The sequence below is a fragment of the Phacochoerus africanus genome, chromosome 8 (assembly GCF_016906955.1).
Source record: "Phacochoerus africanus isolate WHEZ1 chromosome 8, ROS_Pafr_v1, whole genome shotgun sequence".
Taxonomy (NCBI): domain Eukaryota; kingdom Metazoa; phylum Chordata; class Mammalia; order Artiodactyla; family Suidae; genus Phacochoerus; species Phacochoerus africanus.
The window spans coordinates 45801794-45819906 of record NC_062551.1 but is presented as its reverse complement, the minus strand read 5'-3'; the positions used below and the strand labels follow the sequence as shown (position 1 = coordinate 45819906).

At 38.7% G+C, this 18113-nt stretch overlaps 1 protein-coding gene across 4 annotated transcripts in view; it reads left to right on the top strand.

Moving 5' to 3' along the window:
- Positions 1-16253, top strand: part of ZNF382 (zinc finger protein 382) — a 37245-nt gene extending 20992 nt beyond the window's left edge. For 3 of the 4 annotated variants that reach the window (XM_047793191.1, XM_047793190.1, XM_047793193.1), the window contains exons 2-5: positions 2506-2579; positions 4831-4957; positions 5477-5572; positions 13058-16253. In XM_047793191.1, the coding sequence (XP_047649147.1) occupies positions 2571-2579; positions 4831-4957; positions 5477-5572; positions 13058-14481 (1656 nt within the window). In that variant the 5' untranslated portion in view covers positions 2506-2570 and the 3' untranslated portion in view covers positions 14482-16253. Of the gene's footprint in view, positions 1-10; positions 225-2505; positions 2580-4830; positions 4958-5476; positions 5573-13057 lie in introns of those variants that run through there. The other variant, XM_047793192.1, reaches the window with a different exon arrangement.
- The last annotated feature ends 1860 nt before the right edge of the window (positions 16254-18113 follow it).

The following is an 18113-nucleotide window of genomic DNA, read 5'->3' as shown; positions in this document are numbered from 1 at the left end:
GTAGGTCTAAGGGGCTCTGAGGAGGCGGGAACTGGGAGCGCCGGCCCGGCAGGGCAGGCTAGAGAAGTGCGACCTGGGGAGGGGGGAATTCCGGGGACGGAACGAGGCGTCCAGACTGGGCCTGGTAATTGTGAGGAAGGAACGGGAACCGGGCCCGTCCGTGACCAGACACTCAGATCTGTGCGAGCGGGGCCTCGGGCGTGGTCGTGGGCGTGACCCTGAAGGTGACAACCTAGTGTGACCTGGAGCGAGTTTTGCGAGAGGAGATTTTATCTGTTTTGATCCGAAGGAAGCTCCATCGCAGGGAGTGGGTCGTGTGTGTGTGTGTGAGTGTGTGTGTGTGTGTGTGTGTGTGTACACGTACCAAATGGAGGCGGCCTCCTGTGCCGAACCTGCTGCGTTTTGGGTGCTTGCCACTTTAGGAAATGTGGCAGCTGATTGTGTGTGAAATTGGACGAGTCTTGTTGCTGCCTGGGGATTCCTCTGCATGTGTCTCTCTTCGGATTAAGTGTGATTCGTGTTTGAGACCGCAGGTGACACGGAGAAGCAAGATGATTTCTGATGTGATTTTGTGACTTTGCCTGGAATTTTGTAATGTACTGTCTGAGATTGTGAATGACATGTGTATGCCCTGGAATGGTGCGTTTCTGAAGTAAGTGCTAGAATGTCACTGTGTGTGTGTGTTTGTAACCTACTGTTACTATTTGTGATGGTTTTGTGATTAAGAAACTCTGTGTGACCACTAGTTGGGTATGTAAGATTTATCTGAATAGCGGTCTTATTAAGCCTGCCTCCAAAATTGTAACTCAGTAACAATTTAGCAAATAAAATAGAGGTATAAGTATTGGGAAGGAAGAGGTAAGATTTCAATGTTCCCAGATGGTAAGATTCATTACAAGGAAACATATGAAATAAAACCAATGTGTTAAGGTGATTAGTGTTCCACGTGTAACATGCAGGAAAAAAACAATTTTTATCCATCACTAGCACTTTCAGCACTGATAAATGAGTGAGGTTTCCTGCTTCTGGATGAAGTCTCTGACAGGGTCAATAGCTTCGTAAGGCATTCTAAGATAATAAAAAGTATTTGGTATATTTTTAATCATGAAGCCCATCTCATTTTAGTAATTAAAACATTGTTTCTCTTTGGCATGACATTGTAAATCAACTGTACTTTAATAAAAAATTACCTTCCTAATTAAAATATTCACTGTAGAAGTCAATACCTCAAACTTCATTCAGCAAGATACTATCCTTTCTGCTTGGAACCCTACAGTGTGGAAAGATTGATTTATTTTCTTTTTCCATACCTGCACTACTCAAAAGGGTTGTTCAGTAATTAATAATTAACTTACCATTAGTAAATTAATAATGAATAATAGTTAATTTTCAATAATTAACTATGCAAATTAAGTACTACATACAGGTGAATCAGTAAAGAAACAAAGTAGAGATATTACATAGAAAGTCCAAGTATTCTCAAGTATATGGGGATATGTAATAATAATGAAGATGGCATTTTCATTTCAACTGAGAAATTATGGATTATATAGTATATAAATAATCTTCACAAGGCAGAAACACTTTTAATAGTCAAATGAACAGCTAAGAAAAATTATTTGCAACTTAAAATAAAGGGTTAATTTATTAAATTAAAAAGATAATGTCAACCAATTAGAAAATAAACCCCCATGAGAAAAATAGACATACTCTAAGATGTCATCACAGAAAAGAAAGGAGCTTATTCTTATAAGAAATGTGCAAATTAGAATTGTATCTGTATATCTGGGAGTTCCCGTCACGGCTCAGTTGTTAACGAATCCAACTAGGAACCATGAGGTTGCAGGTTTGATCCCTGGCATCCCTCAGTGGGTTAAGGATCTGGAGTTGCTGTGAGTTGTGGTGTAGGTCTCAGACTTGGCTCGGATCTGGTGTTGCTGTGGCTGTGGTGTAGGCTGGCGGCTATAGCTCTGATTAGACCCCTAGCCTGGGAACCTCCATATGCCACGGGTGCGGCCTAGAAAAGGCAAAAAGGCAAAAAAATAAAAATAAAAAGAATTATGTCTGTATATCTGGCAGGCAGATTAAGTTATTTTCAATTGCATTCATCAGGGTGTGGGGAGGTATTCTCATGCACTTCTGGTTGTAACAGTATAAATTGGTAGAAAATCCATGAAGAACGATTTGGAAATATGACATGGGAGATGGAAGACAGAGGTGCAGAGAGAAAAACATAATGTTCCCTCTATCCAAGCTACAACAGATTCCCCAGAATCCATTCTACCTCACCAAGAGACTAGGTTTCTGGCATCAGTAAGATAGCAGGATTTGTTCATTTTCCCACTAATCTCTGTCCCGGATTTGTGTGGGGTACACAGTGTGTGCAAGTGCTGAAACTGAAAATTGATGCAATTCAAAACTGAAAACTGAGCTGAGTTATTCTGAGATCTAAATCAAATATGATTTCACATGGCTTCTTGTATCCCCCCATCTCTGCCTTCTCAGGATTCTTCCCTTTTCCAAAAGAAGAGCTCAAAAGAGAAGGTTCAACTCTTGCAAATCTCAAAGCCATGCCTCAGGTGAGATGATGTTTCCTCTTTTTCTGAAATCACTTGTTTTTAGGTTATATGAACATTTGCTTCCCTATCCTTAAATTTCTGGATATTAGGATTTGCTTCCATCAAACTCGTCTCCAGTAGGGCAAGCAAGTGGCTTAGGTACAGAATTTAAGGAGGACTCTCAAGGCTGTCCAGCCCTAAATTTTGTACCGTAGCTGCCTTACCTGCCTGACTCTAGTTACAGCTCCACTCCTAGTTTTTCTCATTCCAAGTGGGTAACTTAAGCCTCCCCAAGTTTACCTTCTAGTTGTAGCCCATGTTTGCATATTGATTGGGTATCATTCATCATCTCCTTTCTCAGTCTTCTCATAAAAGTACTGCTGGAAAGGAAATGTATTGTTTTGAATTAAAGGGGAATATATTACTTCAATGAATGTTAGTTTGTCAAGACACTGATTTGAGATCTAAATGTGTGAGGAGTCAAAGGGCAGACATGGAAAAACCTTGATCACTCCCACAGACCTAGATTTCGCAATGATGGATGGGAGGTAGAATTGATTGATTATTATTTTGTGATTAGATTTCCTGTTATGCGAAGTTTTTAGGGTAGACATTTGCTTGCAGGCTTGTACAGAAAACTGAGATTTTACATCCATCTCTGATCTATTTTATCCATGTCTGCCAGTAATTCCTACTAACTCTCACCTGCCAGTGAAAACCTTTTCAGTAGTTCAGTGCTGTTATAGATTTAGTCTTACCTTTTTAGTTTCTTCTACCTTTTATACATTGGTGCAGAAGAAAATGTATATGCTAATCTACTCTTGAGATAGTCTACTCTGGAATCAAAGGTTGTACTTTATTCTGTTTTCATTTCTTTCAGAAAATTCCTCTTCATCTACTAACCTTTATAATACCAAACAGGGTTTTCCCCAGATGCTAGGTGGTTCTCTTCTCTCTTTTTCTGTATGCACATTCACATTCACTGCAAAGGCTTATACTGATCTGATTCTAGTGATTCTCAGATACCTCTCTCCATCTTCGATTCTATGCAAAGTAGCAGAGTCATATATACAATCTCTTAACAGCTATCACTACCTGTATGACATTCCAGGTATACATCTAAGGTTTGCTTCATTACCTCCTTTGGTCCTGCTTATTCTTTCTTCTGTTTCCCATTTCCATTTTTTACTCTCAGCACCTAACCACTTGCTATGCAGATGACTCAAGAGCTATGCCTCTCTTTTTTCCACTCTACAACCAATTTATGACCAATTCTACTGAAACTCATCGTGTAGCAACCAACTGTCCCCTGCCTAGACCACCAATACCACTGTAATCCGGGACACATCTCTAAAAGTGGTTGCTTAATTGTCTTTCCCACCTAACACACCTCAAGCCTTCTCTACTGTTCAAGAGTATTGCCTGTAAAGTACAAATTTTATCACATACATAATGACAGCATTTCTTCATATTCTTTATACCACATAAAGCAGCAGACCCAAAGTGAGGTATGCATTATAGTGGAATGTACATGACAGTATATTGAAAAGGAGGAAAATACTAATAGTTTACATTCAAGAACAATAATCATTAACAATGTGGATTGCCATTAATATACCAAATGATGATTGATAAATAAATACAAATATGTTGGGAGTGTGTTTAAAACCACTGCTTCCTAAGAAAAGTATTCAGTGTTATTACATAAATACTGCCTACTTCCATATACCTATTTCTGCTTACAGCTCAAAGACTCTTTCCTAACATACTATACCTTTTGCTATTACCTGAATTCACCAATAGGTTTTACTCTCCCCATGAATTTTAAAAGCCAGTGACATGTAGTCCTACAAAAAAAATTCATTGTGAGTACAAAATTTTCATGTCCTCAATGAAGTCTTGGAATACAAAATGAAATTTTCTTTATTCTGTGGTATGTACATATTTCTGTCATTGTGTCTGTAATATCTATTGAGTGTATGTATTTATACATATGACTCTCTTTTAGCCTGTAACTTCTTATAAGCAAGGTCAGGGTTTTATTCATTTTGGTGCACCAAGCAACCAGTCACATTCAAGACAAATAATATGATCTCGTATGTTTTTAGCATGAGATAATAAGTAAATACAGATGAATGTATTTTCAGAGAAAATTTTCTAGAGTACAAAATACAAAATAAGAAACCTAGGTCTGACCACTGAACATGGTCTCCAATGTCTAGTTCTCACTAGTTCCAATCACTTTAGGATGAACTAGAGTGTGCCCTTACAGGGATCAGTATCATTCAAGGATGTGACTGTGGACTTCACCCAGGAGGAGTGGCAGCAACTGGACCCTGCTCAGAAGGCTCTCTACAGGGATGTTATGTTGGAAAACTATTGTCACCTCATCTCTGTGGGTAAGGAAAATTCCTTGAATCTTTCAATGTCATATTTCCCCTTTCAAGAATTTCTGAAACATATTAGCATTCCCGTTGTCGCTGAGTGGGTTAAGAATCTGACTAGTATCCAAGAGGATGCAGGTTCAATCCTTGGCCTTGCTCACTGGGTTTAAGGATCCAGTACTGTAGCAAGCTGCAGTGTAGGTCACAGACACAGCTTGATCTGGCGTTGGCTGTGGCAAAGGCCAGCAGCTGCAGCTCTGATTCAGCCCCTAGCCTGGGAACTTCCATATGCCAAAGATGTGGCCCTAAAAAGAAAAAAAATTTTCTGAAGCATATGGAACTTTCAGTTTTAAAGATCAGAGGTGATGAATCCCTTTTTGTTAGTAGAAAACATGATTATATCTTCACTTGCCTAGTGCAAGGTATTAAAGATGTTAATGTGTACCTTGTTGCCACTTTGAACCTGTATCTTTCTCTTCCTTCAATAGTTTTGAAGCCCAGCAGCTTAGACCATGTCTCATTTTTTATTATCAGGATTTCACATGACTAAGCCTGACATGATCCGCAAGTTGGAACAAGGAAAAGAACTATGGACAACAGAGAAGATTTTTCCAAGTCAGAGTTATCCAAGTGAGTCTGTGTAGATAAAGTCCAGTGGACTCAGGTAGTTTAAGTATTTAAATGTTTTTAAGAGGTCTCTTTTTTTAAATTGTGATAAAATAAACATTAAATTTACCATCTTAACCTTTTTTTTTTTTGGCTTTTTAGGGCCGCACCTGCAGTATATGGAACTCCCCAGGCTAGGGGTCCAATCAGAGCTGCAGCTGCCAGCCTATGCCACAGCAACAGCAACCTGGGATCCAAGCCACATCTGTGACCTACACCACAGCTCACGGCAATGCCGGATCCTTAACCCACTGAGTGAATCCAGGGATCAAACTCCCATTCTCATGGATACTAGTTGGGTTCCTTTGCGCTGGCTGAGCCACGACAGGAACTCCTATCTTAACCATTTTGTAAGCATATAATTCTGTGGCATTAAGTAGTCTTACAGTGTTGTGTAACTTTGATTATCATCCATCTCAAGAATGTTTCATCTCACAGAACTAAAACTGTACGCATTAAGCTCTGTACCCATTAAACAAAATTCTGTACCCATCTCACAGAACTAAAACTCTGTTGGTACTCATTACCAACCCCCTACTAGCTCCTGGCAACAAACATTCTTCTTTCTATCTCTGTGAATTTGACTTCTGGTGGTATGTCACAGAAGTGGAATCATATGGTATTTTTCCTTTTTGTGACTTTTATTTCACTTAACATAAATGTCCTTAGTTTCACCCATGTTGTAGTGTGTATTAGAATTTTCAGAGTTCCCCTGTGGCTCAGTGGGGTAAGAACCCAACATAGGAGTTCCTGTCATGGCTCAGTGGTTAACAAATCCGACTAGGAACCATGAGGTTGCGGGTTCGGTCCCTGACCTCGCTCAGTGGGTTAATGATCTGGCATTGCCGTGAGCTGTGGTGTAGGTGCAGACGCAGCTTGGATCCCGTGCTGCTGTGGCTGTGGCATAGGCCGGTGGCTACAGCTCCAATTGAACCCTAGCCTGGGAACCTCCATATGTCGCAGGAGCGGCCCTAGAAAAGGCAAAAAGACAAAAAAAAAAAAATCACCCAACATAGTGTCCTTGAGGATGCAGGTTCCATCCCTGGCCTTGCTCAGTGGGTTAAGGATCTGGCATTACTATGCCTATGGTATATGCCTATACGGCCTATAGTATATGCCTATACGGCCAGCAGCTGTAGCTCCAATTTGACCCCTAGCACAGGAACTTCCGCATGCTGCAGATGAAGCCGTAGGAGAAAAAAAAAAGAATTGTCTTCCTTTTGAAAGCAGAATAATATTCCATTATATGTATATGCCACATTTTGCTTATCCTTTCATCTCTCAGTGGACACTTTGGTTGCTTCAACCTTTTGGCTACTATGAATAATGCTGCTATGAACATGAGTATACAGATCTCTGAGTCACTACTTTCATTTCTTTGGGGTATATACCCCAAAGTAGCATTGCTGGATCATATATGGTAACTCACTGTTCAATGTTTTGAAGAACTGCCATACTGTTTTCCATAATGACTATACCATTTTACATTCTCACTAAAAAAGGATTCCCATTTCTCCACATCCATACCAACAAATGTTATTTTCTTTTTTTCTTCTTTTTTGGATAATAGCCATCTTATTAGACATTTGTTTTTAAAGGCCTGAGATCTCTGAAGTGCCTGTACATAACTGACTTCCATGCCTCTAAAATATAAATTTTATTTTGAATGTCAGTCTGCATGCACATCCTTTCCTTGTGTGCTTTATGCTTATAGAGCTATTGGCTGCTGTTGCTTTACCAAAAATCCACTCCAGGCTTTGTAGCTATAATGTACATAGAGATCTTAAGTGTAAAGTTCTTTGAGTTGTGACAGAAGTATAATTCCATGAACCTCACACTCTAATCAAGATAAAGGACACTTCCATTAACTCCATTAACCCATTAACTTCCATCAGGCCTCTTCCAAGTCAATCCTTCCCATTAGGACAATCAACACTGAGTTCTACCTATGTAGAGTAGTTTTGACCACTCTAGATTGTTTTCACATCTACTTTTTTTCACTCAGCTTAACATGTTTTTGCATATTAAATAGTTTATTTTAATTGCAGAATAGTATTTAATTGTATGCGTATCCCAGTTTGTTTATGTAACTCCTGTTGATAGACATTTGAAATATTCTAGTTCAGGGCTATTATAAATAAAGCTACCGTGAACATTCTTGTAAAAATCTTTTTGTGGACATATGTTTTGTTTGTTTTTTTTTAATCTATTTTTAAATATCACCTTTTTTTTTTTTTTTTTTTGCTATTTCTTGGGCCGCTCTAGCGGCATATGGAGGTTCCCAGGCTAGGGGTCAAATCGGAGCTGTAGCCACCGGCCTACGCCAGAGCCACAGCAACGCAGGATCCGAGCCGCGTCTGCAACCTACACCACAGCTCACGGCAACGCCGGATTCTTAACCCACTGAGCAAGGGCAGGGACTGAACCCGCAACCTCATGGTTCCTAGTCGGATTCGTTAACCACTGCAGTGGTTAATTCATTCTCAATAAAGACCTAGCAGATAGTGTTGGATCATTCATAAGGTAGGTTTATTTTTCACTTTTTTAAGAAACTGCCAGTTTTTTGAAGTTATTGTGCCATTTTAAACTTTGACCAGCAGCATATGAGAGTTTTATCTCACATTCTACTCTATATTTGATATCAGTATTTTCATTTTGGTCATTCTGAAGTAACATTCTGAAGAATGGTAGTATATCTTTGCAGTTTTAGATTTATGACTAATGTTGTTGAGAACTTTTTCAAGAGCTTTTTATATCTTCTTCAGAGGTGTCTCTTCAAATGTTTTACCCATTTTTTATTTGGTAATATATTTTTTCCCTTGAGTAGTAAGAATTCTTTATATATTCTGAATAGAAGTCTTTTGTTTAATATAGATATTGCAGATATTTCCTTAAGTCTGTGGGCTGCCTATTCATTTAATGGTGTCTTTTTCAGTTAGCTACAATAATCAAAGACTAAGTGGTATTAGCAGTAGGACTTACGTCAAAAGAAAGAATACTCTAGAAGTATACTGACACTGGGAGTTCCCGTCATGGCGCAGTGGTTAATGAATCCGACTAGGAACCATGAGGTTGCGGGTTCGGTCCCTGCCCTTGCTCAGTGGGTTAAGGATCCGGCGTTGCCGTGAGCTGTGGTGTAGGTTGCAGACGCGGCTCGGATCCCGCGTTGCTGTGGCTCTGGCGTAGGCCGGTGGCTACAGCTCCAATTCAACCCCTAGCCTGGGAACCTCCATATGCCGCGGGAGCGGCCCAAGAAATAGCAACAACAACAACAACAAAAAAGACAAAAAAAAAAAGAAGTATACTGACACAAATACAAATCATTTTTGATAAGATCATCAGTGCAATTCAACTCAATTCAACAAGTGATGGGACAAATTAATATTTATATGGAAGAAAAGAGACCCTTAATCATTACCTCGTATCATAAACAAAATAATATGAAATGGGTCACAGAACTAATAAAAAAGCAAAATAGACATAATATTTTTAGAAGAAAATATAGGAAATTATCTTCATAACCTAGAAGAAGGCAGATACTTTTTTGTGAGGTCAAAGAAATAATGATAAAAAAATTATTAACTGGATTGTGCTAATTGAAAATATTTTCTCAGGCCTTTTCTCTCTCTCTCTCCTCATTCTAGCACCCCTAGAATGCAAATTTTGGTGTGTTAATGTTGTCCCAGGGGTCTCTTAGACTGTCCTTATTTCTTTTTCATTCTTTTTACTTTATTCTGTTCCACAGTAGTGATTTCCATCAATCTGTTTTCCAGTTCACTTATTTGTTCTTCTGCCTCATTTATTCTGCTGTGGATTTCTTCTAGTGTATTTTCATTTCAGTTCTTGTATTGTTCATCTCTGTTTGTTTGTTCTTTAAATCTAGCTCATTGTTAAACATTTCTTGCATTTCTTGTATCTGCTCTGCCTCCATTCTTTTTCCAAGGTCTTGATCATCTTTGCTATCATTACTCTAAATTCTTTTTACAGGTAGGTTGCCTACCTGAAGAGTGGAGAGATAATCCTAGTAAATTTATTTAAAGAAATCAAAAAGCTGATTCTAAAATGTATTTGAAAATGAAAATGACCTGGAATAGACAAAACTTTTTTTTTTTTTTTTGCTTTTTAGGGCCACAACTGTGGCATATGGAAGTTCCCAGGCTAAGGGTCAAATCAGAGCTACAGCTGCTGGTCTACACCACAGCCACAGCAACACAGGATCCGAGCTGCATCTGTGACCAACATCACAGCTCACAGCAACACCAGATCCTTAACCCACTGAGCAAGGCCAGGGATTGAACCTGCAACCTCATGGATACTAGTCGGGATCGTTACTGCTAAGCCACAATGGGAATTCCCAAAGCAATTTTTTAAAAAGAAGAAAGTTGAATATTTACTCTGACATGAATACTTATTTTAGTACATTTATCTCTAAGCTTTTAATATTTGTGATGCTGTTGTAAATAGTGGGATTTTAAATTTTTATTTTTCCAGTTTGTTAATACATATAACCACAAATCACTTATAGATAATGTTTGCATACTTTTTTATTGTATGAGTTTCATTATTGTTGCTCTTGTTTATTTTGGTATTTTTTTAAGATTTTCTACAATAAAACATGCCTTCTTGAAATAAGGTAAGAGTTGCACCACTAGGACCTCCCTTCAAAAAAGAACTTTCTGGTCTTTTTCATGTCAGAAAAAGACCAATGCTCTTGGAGTTCCCTGGTGGCTCAGTAGGTTAAGGATCCAGTGTTGTCATTGCTGTGGCTCTGATTACCCCTGTGGCACAGGTTTGCTTCCTGGCTCAGGAGCTTCAAAAAAAAAAAAAGACCAATATTCTTTAGGAAAATACAATCATATCTTAAACTCAACAACATTAAATTGTTAATGTCTGATATCCAATCAAAAACTACTAAATATATGAAGTAGGGAAATATAACCCATAAATAGGAAGAATATAGTGGATAGTTAAAAAAAAAAAAAGACCTAAAAAAGGTAGAAGTGATGAAATTTACAGACAAGGATGTTAAAAGTTGTTATAAATGACTTCAGTATCATCAAGGGTGTAAAGGATGTGAATGAACATAATGAGACAAGACAGCAAAGAATGAAATAAGAACCAAATGAAACTTCTAAAGATGACAATTCAGTATCTGAAATGGAAAGGAAGACCCAAATATGTCCTGTGTCTTAAAATGTAAAGACACAGGTAGGTGAAACATAAAAAGATGAGGAAATTTATACCATACTGTCTTGTAGTTGCCCTATGTGGGAATGAGAACAGCAATACCACCACCCCCACCCCACCCCCTGCCATACTCACTCGAAATTTGGTTCAGATGTCAAGACTGAAATCTGACATAATGAGGCTTTCTAGGAAGAGCAGGGAAGATTCCCAAGCTGGTCATAAAACGGCTTGAGAGAGTAAGGAGGGGTATCCGGCTTTGGTGTTTTTTGCAGGTGTGTGTGTGTGGAGTTGGGGTGTCAGGATCCTATATGTGGGCCAGGGCTTGCATGGTTTAAACTTCCTGCCGGCACCAACAGAAAGAGACTGTATGCTTTCTTACTGGCTTGCCCAGGTGAGGGGCATGAGGGGCAAAAGGGAGTAGGTCTAGGAAGTCAGCAGTAGGACATCAAAAATGGAATGTGACTCTACTGCACACGCAAACAGTAGGAAGAAAACAGAGGTGGCTATATATCAAAGTAGATCTCAGAATATGGAATATTACAGTGATAAACAGGGACACTTCATCAGAAATAACAATTCTAATGGCTTCAAAATACTTCAGCGTTTCTCAGCTTTTTATCATTTTCACTCCCCTAAAGCCTTTTTAGAGATTTTTCTAGTTACATAGGCAGAGCAACACCAGATCCGAGCCGCATCTGTGACCTATACCACAGCTCACAGCAACACCAGATCCTTAACCCAATGAGCAAAGCCAGGGAATTTATAAGAAAAATAATAGTTTTTAAAAGCCAATCAGTGTTGTACACATACACTGAAGAATCCAGTCTTTCACAGCTCAAATAGGGGATAGCAGAGTTAAGGTATGCTACTGCATTGGGAAGAAAACGAACTCATCCATTCCTACAACTGAAAGAAGTCGTTCAGCAAATGGAAAGGAGGAAAAGGTATAATTGGTAGCCAAGAGAATTTAGTTATTGATCATTTCTGGAATAATTGATGGTAGTAGCATCAATCAGAATACAACAGTTATTATATTCATATGTTGCAAATATGCTTTGTCCTCTGGTTTATTTTACAATTCATAATGTAATTACGTTTTCCCAATTTTCCCCTTTTAAGGGAAAATAATAGTTATGTGGAGAGTTAGGGTTTAGACTATAGACTAGTGTATCTGTTAGTACTAGGAAATGAGTGCCTGAGAAAGTTCATTTGCTATGGATGGGCTAAATACAAGTGAGGAAGAAACTAATGGAAGCATTTATAACATTTATTTAGTCATTGGGGAATAAATATATAGGCTTTCATCTCCACCTGAACATTTTATTTTTCTTTCTCTCTCTTCTTTTTTTTTTTTTTTTTTAGGGCTGCACATGCAGAATATGGAAGCTCCCAGGCTAGGGGTCAAATTGGAGCTGCAGCTGCCAGCCTTTGCCACAGCCCCAGCAATGTCAGATCCAAGCCGCATCTGTGACCCACACCGCAGCTTACAGCAATGCTGGATCCTTAACTCACTGAGCGAGGCCAGGGATTGATCGAGCCTGTGCCCTCATGGATATTAGTCGGGTTCGTTACCACTAAGCCACGATGGGAACTCCCACCTGAATATTTTCATTGCTTACTGTTTCATACCCTTGATAGGCTCACTCCATTATCTCTGAATCTGCCCATTTCAAGAACAATCTCACTTTCACTATCCTTTGTCTCCTGTTTACTTGTCTTTATGTTTATTACACCTGTTTTATTTAGCTTATATTTACAGTGCCCTAAAAACATAAGTGTTATTTGCTTATGCCAGTTTTTCCTCATTTTAACAGTGTAGCAGGATTTGTGTTTATGTTATATATATAATCCTTTCCCTCCAAGATGTAATTTATTTTGGCCTTTTTTTCTTGTCTTTTTAGGGCCGAACCCACGGCATATGGAGGTTCCCAGGGTAGGTGTCGAATCAGAGCTGTAGCCACCAGCCTACACCACAGCCACAGCAATGCCAGATTTGAGCTGCATTTGCAACCTACACTGCAGCTTGCGGTAACACTGGATCATTAACCCACTGAGCAAGGCCAGGGATTGAACCTGCATCTTCATGGATACTAGTTTCCACTCAGTGGATTCATTTCCACTGAGCCACTATGGGAACTCCCTATTTTGGCCTTTCTATAGACTATAGTAGTGAAATAGTCTCGTAATGGGTTGTTTGTATATAGATCTTATCTATAACATTTATGCGAAGGCTTACAGTGTTGTTAATTGTATTTTTTCTAGAAGAAGATGGGACAGCTGAAGATGTTTTAGTGAAGTTCAAAGAATACCAAGACAGACATTCTAGATCAGTTGTATTCATCAACCACAAAAAACTAATGAAAGAGAGAAGTAATATTTTTGGGAAAACATTTACTGTCAACAAGAACCGTATTATTTCAAAAACAACACTACATGAATATAAACCTGATGGAAAGGTTTTTAAAAATATTTCAGAATTAGTCATTAGAAATATAAGTCCTGTAAGAGAGAAATTTGTTGAGAGTAATGGATGGGAGAAATCACTCCTTAATACAAAACATGAGAAAATTCATACTGCAGTGAATCTCTATAAACAAACAGAAAGGAGTCTGAGTAGTAAACAAGAGCTTATTCAACATCAGAAAGTTCAAACTCCAGAGCAATCCTTTGAACATAATGAATATGAAAAACCCTTCCTTATGAAAGGAATGTTATTTACACCTACTAGAGCTCACAAAGGAGAAAGACCCTTTGAATACAATAAAGACGGAAAAGTCTTCATTGAAAAGTCAAATGTCAGTGTCCACCAACAAAATCTTATGGAGAAGAAGCCCCACTCATACAGCAAATATGGGAAATTCCTTTGTAGGAAGTCCATTTTTATCATGCATCAGAGATCTCCAACAGAAGAGAAACCCTTTCAGTGTCCTTACTGTGGGAATAAATTTAGAAGGAAGTCATATCTCATTGAACATCAGCGAATTCACACAGGTGAGAAACCATATGTTTGCAGTCAGTGTGGAAAAGCCTTCCGTCAAAAGACAGCCCTCACTCTTCACGAAAAAACACATATAGAGGGGAAACCCTACCTTTGTATGGATTGTGGGAAGTCCTTCCGCCAGAAGGCAACACTTACTAGACATCACAAGACACATACTGGAGAGAAGGCCTATGAATGTACTCAATGTGGAAGTGCTTTTAGAAAGAAGTCATACCTCATTGATCATCAGAGAACACACACAGGAGAGAAACCATATCAATGTAATGAATGTGGGAAGGCATTTATCCAGAAGACAACCCTCACTGTACATCAGAGAACTCACACGGGAGAGAAGCCCTATATTTGCAGTGAATGTGGGAAGTCCTTCTGCCAAAAGACAACCCTCACTCTCCATCAAAGAATTCACACGGGGGAAAAACCTTATATTTGCAATGAATGCGGCAAGTCCTTCCGCCAGAAGGCAATACTAACTGTTCATCAGAGAATACATACAGGAGAGAAATCCAATGGATGCCCTCAGTGTGGGAAAGCCTTTAGTAGGAAATCAAACCTCATTCGCCATCAGAAAACTCACACAGGAGAGAAACCATATGAATGTAAAGAATGTGGGAAGTTCTTCAGTTGTAAGTCAAACCTCATTGTCCATCAGAAAACTCACAAAATAGAAACTGTGGGAATTCACTAAGAGATAGGACTTTTTGGGTGAAAACTTCTTAAGTCATAGTAAACCCTGAACATGATGTTGCTTGCAAGTATAATAATATTAAACAGTTTAAGGTACTATACCACATATTTACCTACTATTTGCTAGTCTATAAAACACACAGAAAGAATGGCTAGACAAATGAAATGACAAAAGTCATTGAAAATACAAGCTTAAATTTTTTGTTAGATTCACCATACATAAACTTCCTCTATCAAGTTGCTATAAACATTTAAAACTGGCTTATTTTCGATTTTGATACATAACTTCTTGTGACCCAGTAGTAAACAGTAAGCTGCCTGGCAGTGGTCCATGGACAACACTGTGAAAAGAGGTGCTTTAAAAGAAAAGAGGTGTAACTATTTCTCATTGCAACTATGGAATAAAAATTAGTTGTCACTTCTCAGAGTTAACTGCAATTCTAAATTCCAACATTATAAATCAGTTTTTGCATATTATAAACCCTTTATAAATTATACATCGTGTATTCGTTCACATATGGCTTGTTTCATCCATCACTGTGTCTCTAAACCTCATCATTAGTGCATGTGGCAGAAGTTTATTTATTTTCAGTCTGTATAAAATTCCATTATATGATTATATTACAATTTATCCAATCTACTGTTGATGGACTTTTTCATTGCTTACAGCTTAGGGTCATAATAAATAATGCCTCTATGAACATATTTGTATTTTAGTATACATATATTCATTTCTCTTGTGTATATACTTGAGAGTGGAATTGCTCGGTCCTGAGGTATATGCATGTTGGTACTATCAAACAACTCAGAACTTTCACAACATGAGATAATTCACTCGACAGAAAAACAGCTATAAATATTATCAATATGGTGATGGTTCAAACAAGAGCATTCATACTAAAGGGAAACTCTATGAATGTTGTGAAACCTGGGAATCCAAATGTAATGAATGTCCAAAGTCTTTTAGCCACAGCTCAGATCTTAACATAATACTAGACACATAAATGTGAGATTGCCTTTAGCAATAAGAATACCTGTTCAAAATCAAAGTCGTGCTGGAAAAAGGAAGGCACCTATCATTTTCCTTGCTCAGTATGAGGGAATTCTAACTGTATAAAATACTGTGAGTATAATGAAGGGGGCAGGAGATAACCTTTTCCCATGGTTTGTATCTTACTCATCTCATTATATTAAAAAATGATGAATATGGAAAAGCTTATAGCCATAGCTCAAAACCTTACAACAGCAGGCAATCCACAATGGACGAGAACGCTTCAAGCAAAATGATTGTAAGAATAATTAGCCATAACTCATTCTGTACAACAGCAAAGAATTCACACTATAGAAAGGAAGATTAAAAATAGAAAAGATGAGGCTTGCAACTCTTAACTCTGGGGAAAGCTATTTCCATGAAAGTCCAACCATACTGAGATCATAATGCTAGAGAGTCTACGTGTAGACCCCAGTTGGGGCATGCTAGTCAATAGCCCCATCTAAGCACCAAGCCAGTGTCATTTGCCAACTAAATGAATCTGGGGCAAGTCAAGTCTTTTGGTGACTGTAGCCCCTGTTGATATACAACTGGAACAACGTGAGAGACCCCACCCCCACCCCCAGCCAAAGCAAGAACTGCTCAGCTGAGGCCTTCTCAAATTTGTGACCCTCAAAATAGTTACATTTAAAATTAAATTTGATGGGTTAAAAGGAAGGAAAAAAATCTGTTAGAATCTGTTTGTATTATAAAAATAAAGGTATGAATATTTGGATTTCAGAGTCAATGAGCAAAAGTGTGATGACTAATAGGTGATTTGGGCACAAGCAAAAACTGTCTCTGAAGTACAGATGAAGTTTGGGCTGTATTTTTTGTTTACAATTACACATCTAATAACAACTCAATGGGAGTTCCCATCATGGCTCAGTGGTTAACAAATTCTTCTATGAACCATGAGGTTGAGGGTTCAATCCCTGGCCTTGCTCAGTGGGTTAAGGATCTGGCGTTGCCGTGAGCTGTGGTGTAGGTTGCAGACGCGGCTCGGATCCTACGTTGCTGTGGCTCTGGTGTAGGCCAGCGGTTACAGTTCCGATTCGACCCCTAGCCTGGGAACCTCCATATGCCACAGGAGTGGCCCTAAAAATGGCAAAAAGACAAACAAAAAACAAAAAAACTCAATGAAGAGTCCATATACATCTCTCCCTCTTTTTTTTTTTTTTCTTCTTACTTTCTGGTAGTTAAGTTATTCTAATGAACTTAATTATCTTACCTATGCAAAGCATTCTTCCCAATTTTGCAACAACAACAACAACAAAAATTAGCCCCCAAATACCAGCTGTGGACAATGTAGGGGAAGTAAGTCTATTTTGAAAGATCCTGAGCAGAGTCAATTTCATGAGCTAAGGTGCAGAGAGAAATTGAGATATAGAATCCAATGGACAGAAGTATAGCCATGTCCTTGTAGGAGGTAACTGAATGCCTTGAAGATAGTCTAAATGCATTTTTGCTTTCTAACAGCTATTTACACGTAAGCTACTCAAGAAAACTAGGTCCAGGAGTTCCCGTAGTAGCACAGTGGTTAATGAATCTAACTAGGAACCATGAGGTTGCAGGTTCGATCCCTGGCCTTGCTCAGTGGGTTAAGGATCTGGCGTTGCTGTGAGCTGTGGTGTAGGTCACAGACACAGCTCGGATCCCGCGTTGCTGTGGCTCTGGCGTAGGCCGGAAGCTACAGCTCCAATTGGACCCCTAGCCTGGGAACCTCCATATGCCGAGGACGCGGCCCTAGAAAAGGCAAAAAGACAAAAAAAAAGAAAGAAAGAAAGAAAGAAAACTAGGTCCAATAGTTTTTATCTTGGTATGAATCATTCCAGATTCCTGTACAAAGATTTATTTTGAAGAAATGTAAAAAGTCCTTTTCATTAATTTTTATAGTTACTTATTTTGTGAATTGATAAGCATATGAAATGAGGACTTTTCATCTAACTGATCTTTTGGTCAATGAAGTTTGTACAGTCTGAGGCATGGACATGGTTTAGGAATCCAAACACATTTATTCCTAAATATATAAACAGGATAGGCATTGATCTGCAGATTGGTATTTTGTAGACCTAACTTCAAGTTCTAAGATTAAAGAGTTGAGATGTGCAAAGATTTCATCAGTTCAAAAGGACAGATAAGACTCCTCAGAGTATATCCATGTAATGTTTTCATGTAAAAACAAAGGATGTGGCTTACCAAGAGAAAGGGTACGTAAGAATTTGGGGGACAGGGGTGTCCGAGAATCATCCAGTTGCAAGCTCCCCACTGTTCTTATTCACATAGAGCCTGTACTCTGTCTCCAGACTGAACCACTAAGATTTGTATAAATCTTGGCTCTGGGAAAGCTCAAAGAAGCTCTCCACAGGCCTTTTATGCCCCTCTGATCACTAGTCACATAGTTAAGTTGGGCTATCTAAGCATTTATATGAGTAAACAAATTGACTCTGGGTGGTCTTCAGGGAAGTTTTCAACTTAAATAGCACCTTATATATCCCTCTGCCTTTATCTCAATCAAAGTCAATGCCAGACATTCAAGCATCATGGAGATAATGTTAGAACTTTTCCAGCCCAACTATAAATCAACCCCATCCTACAAACAT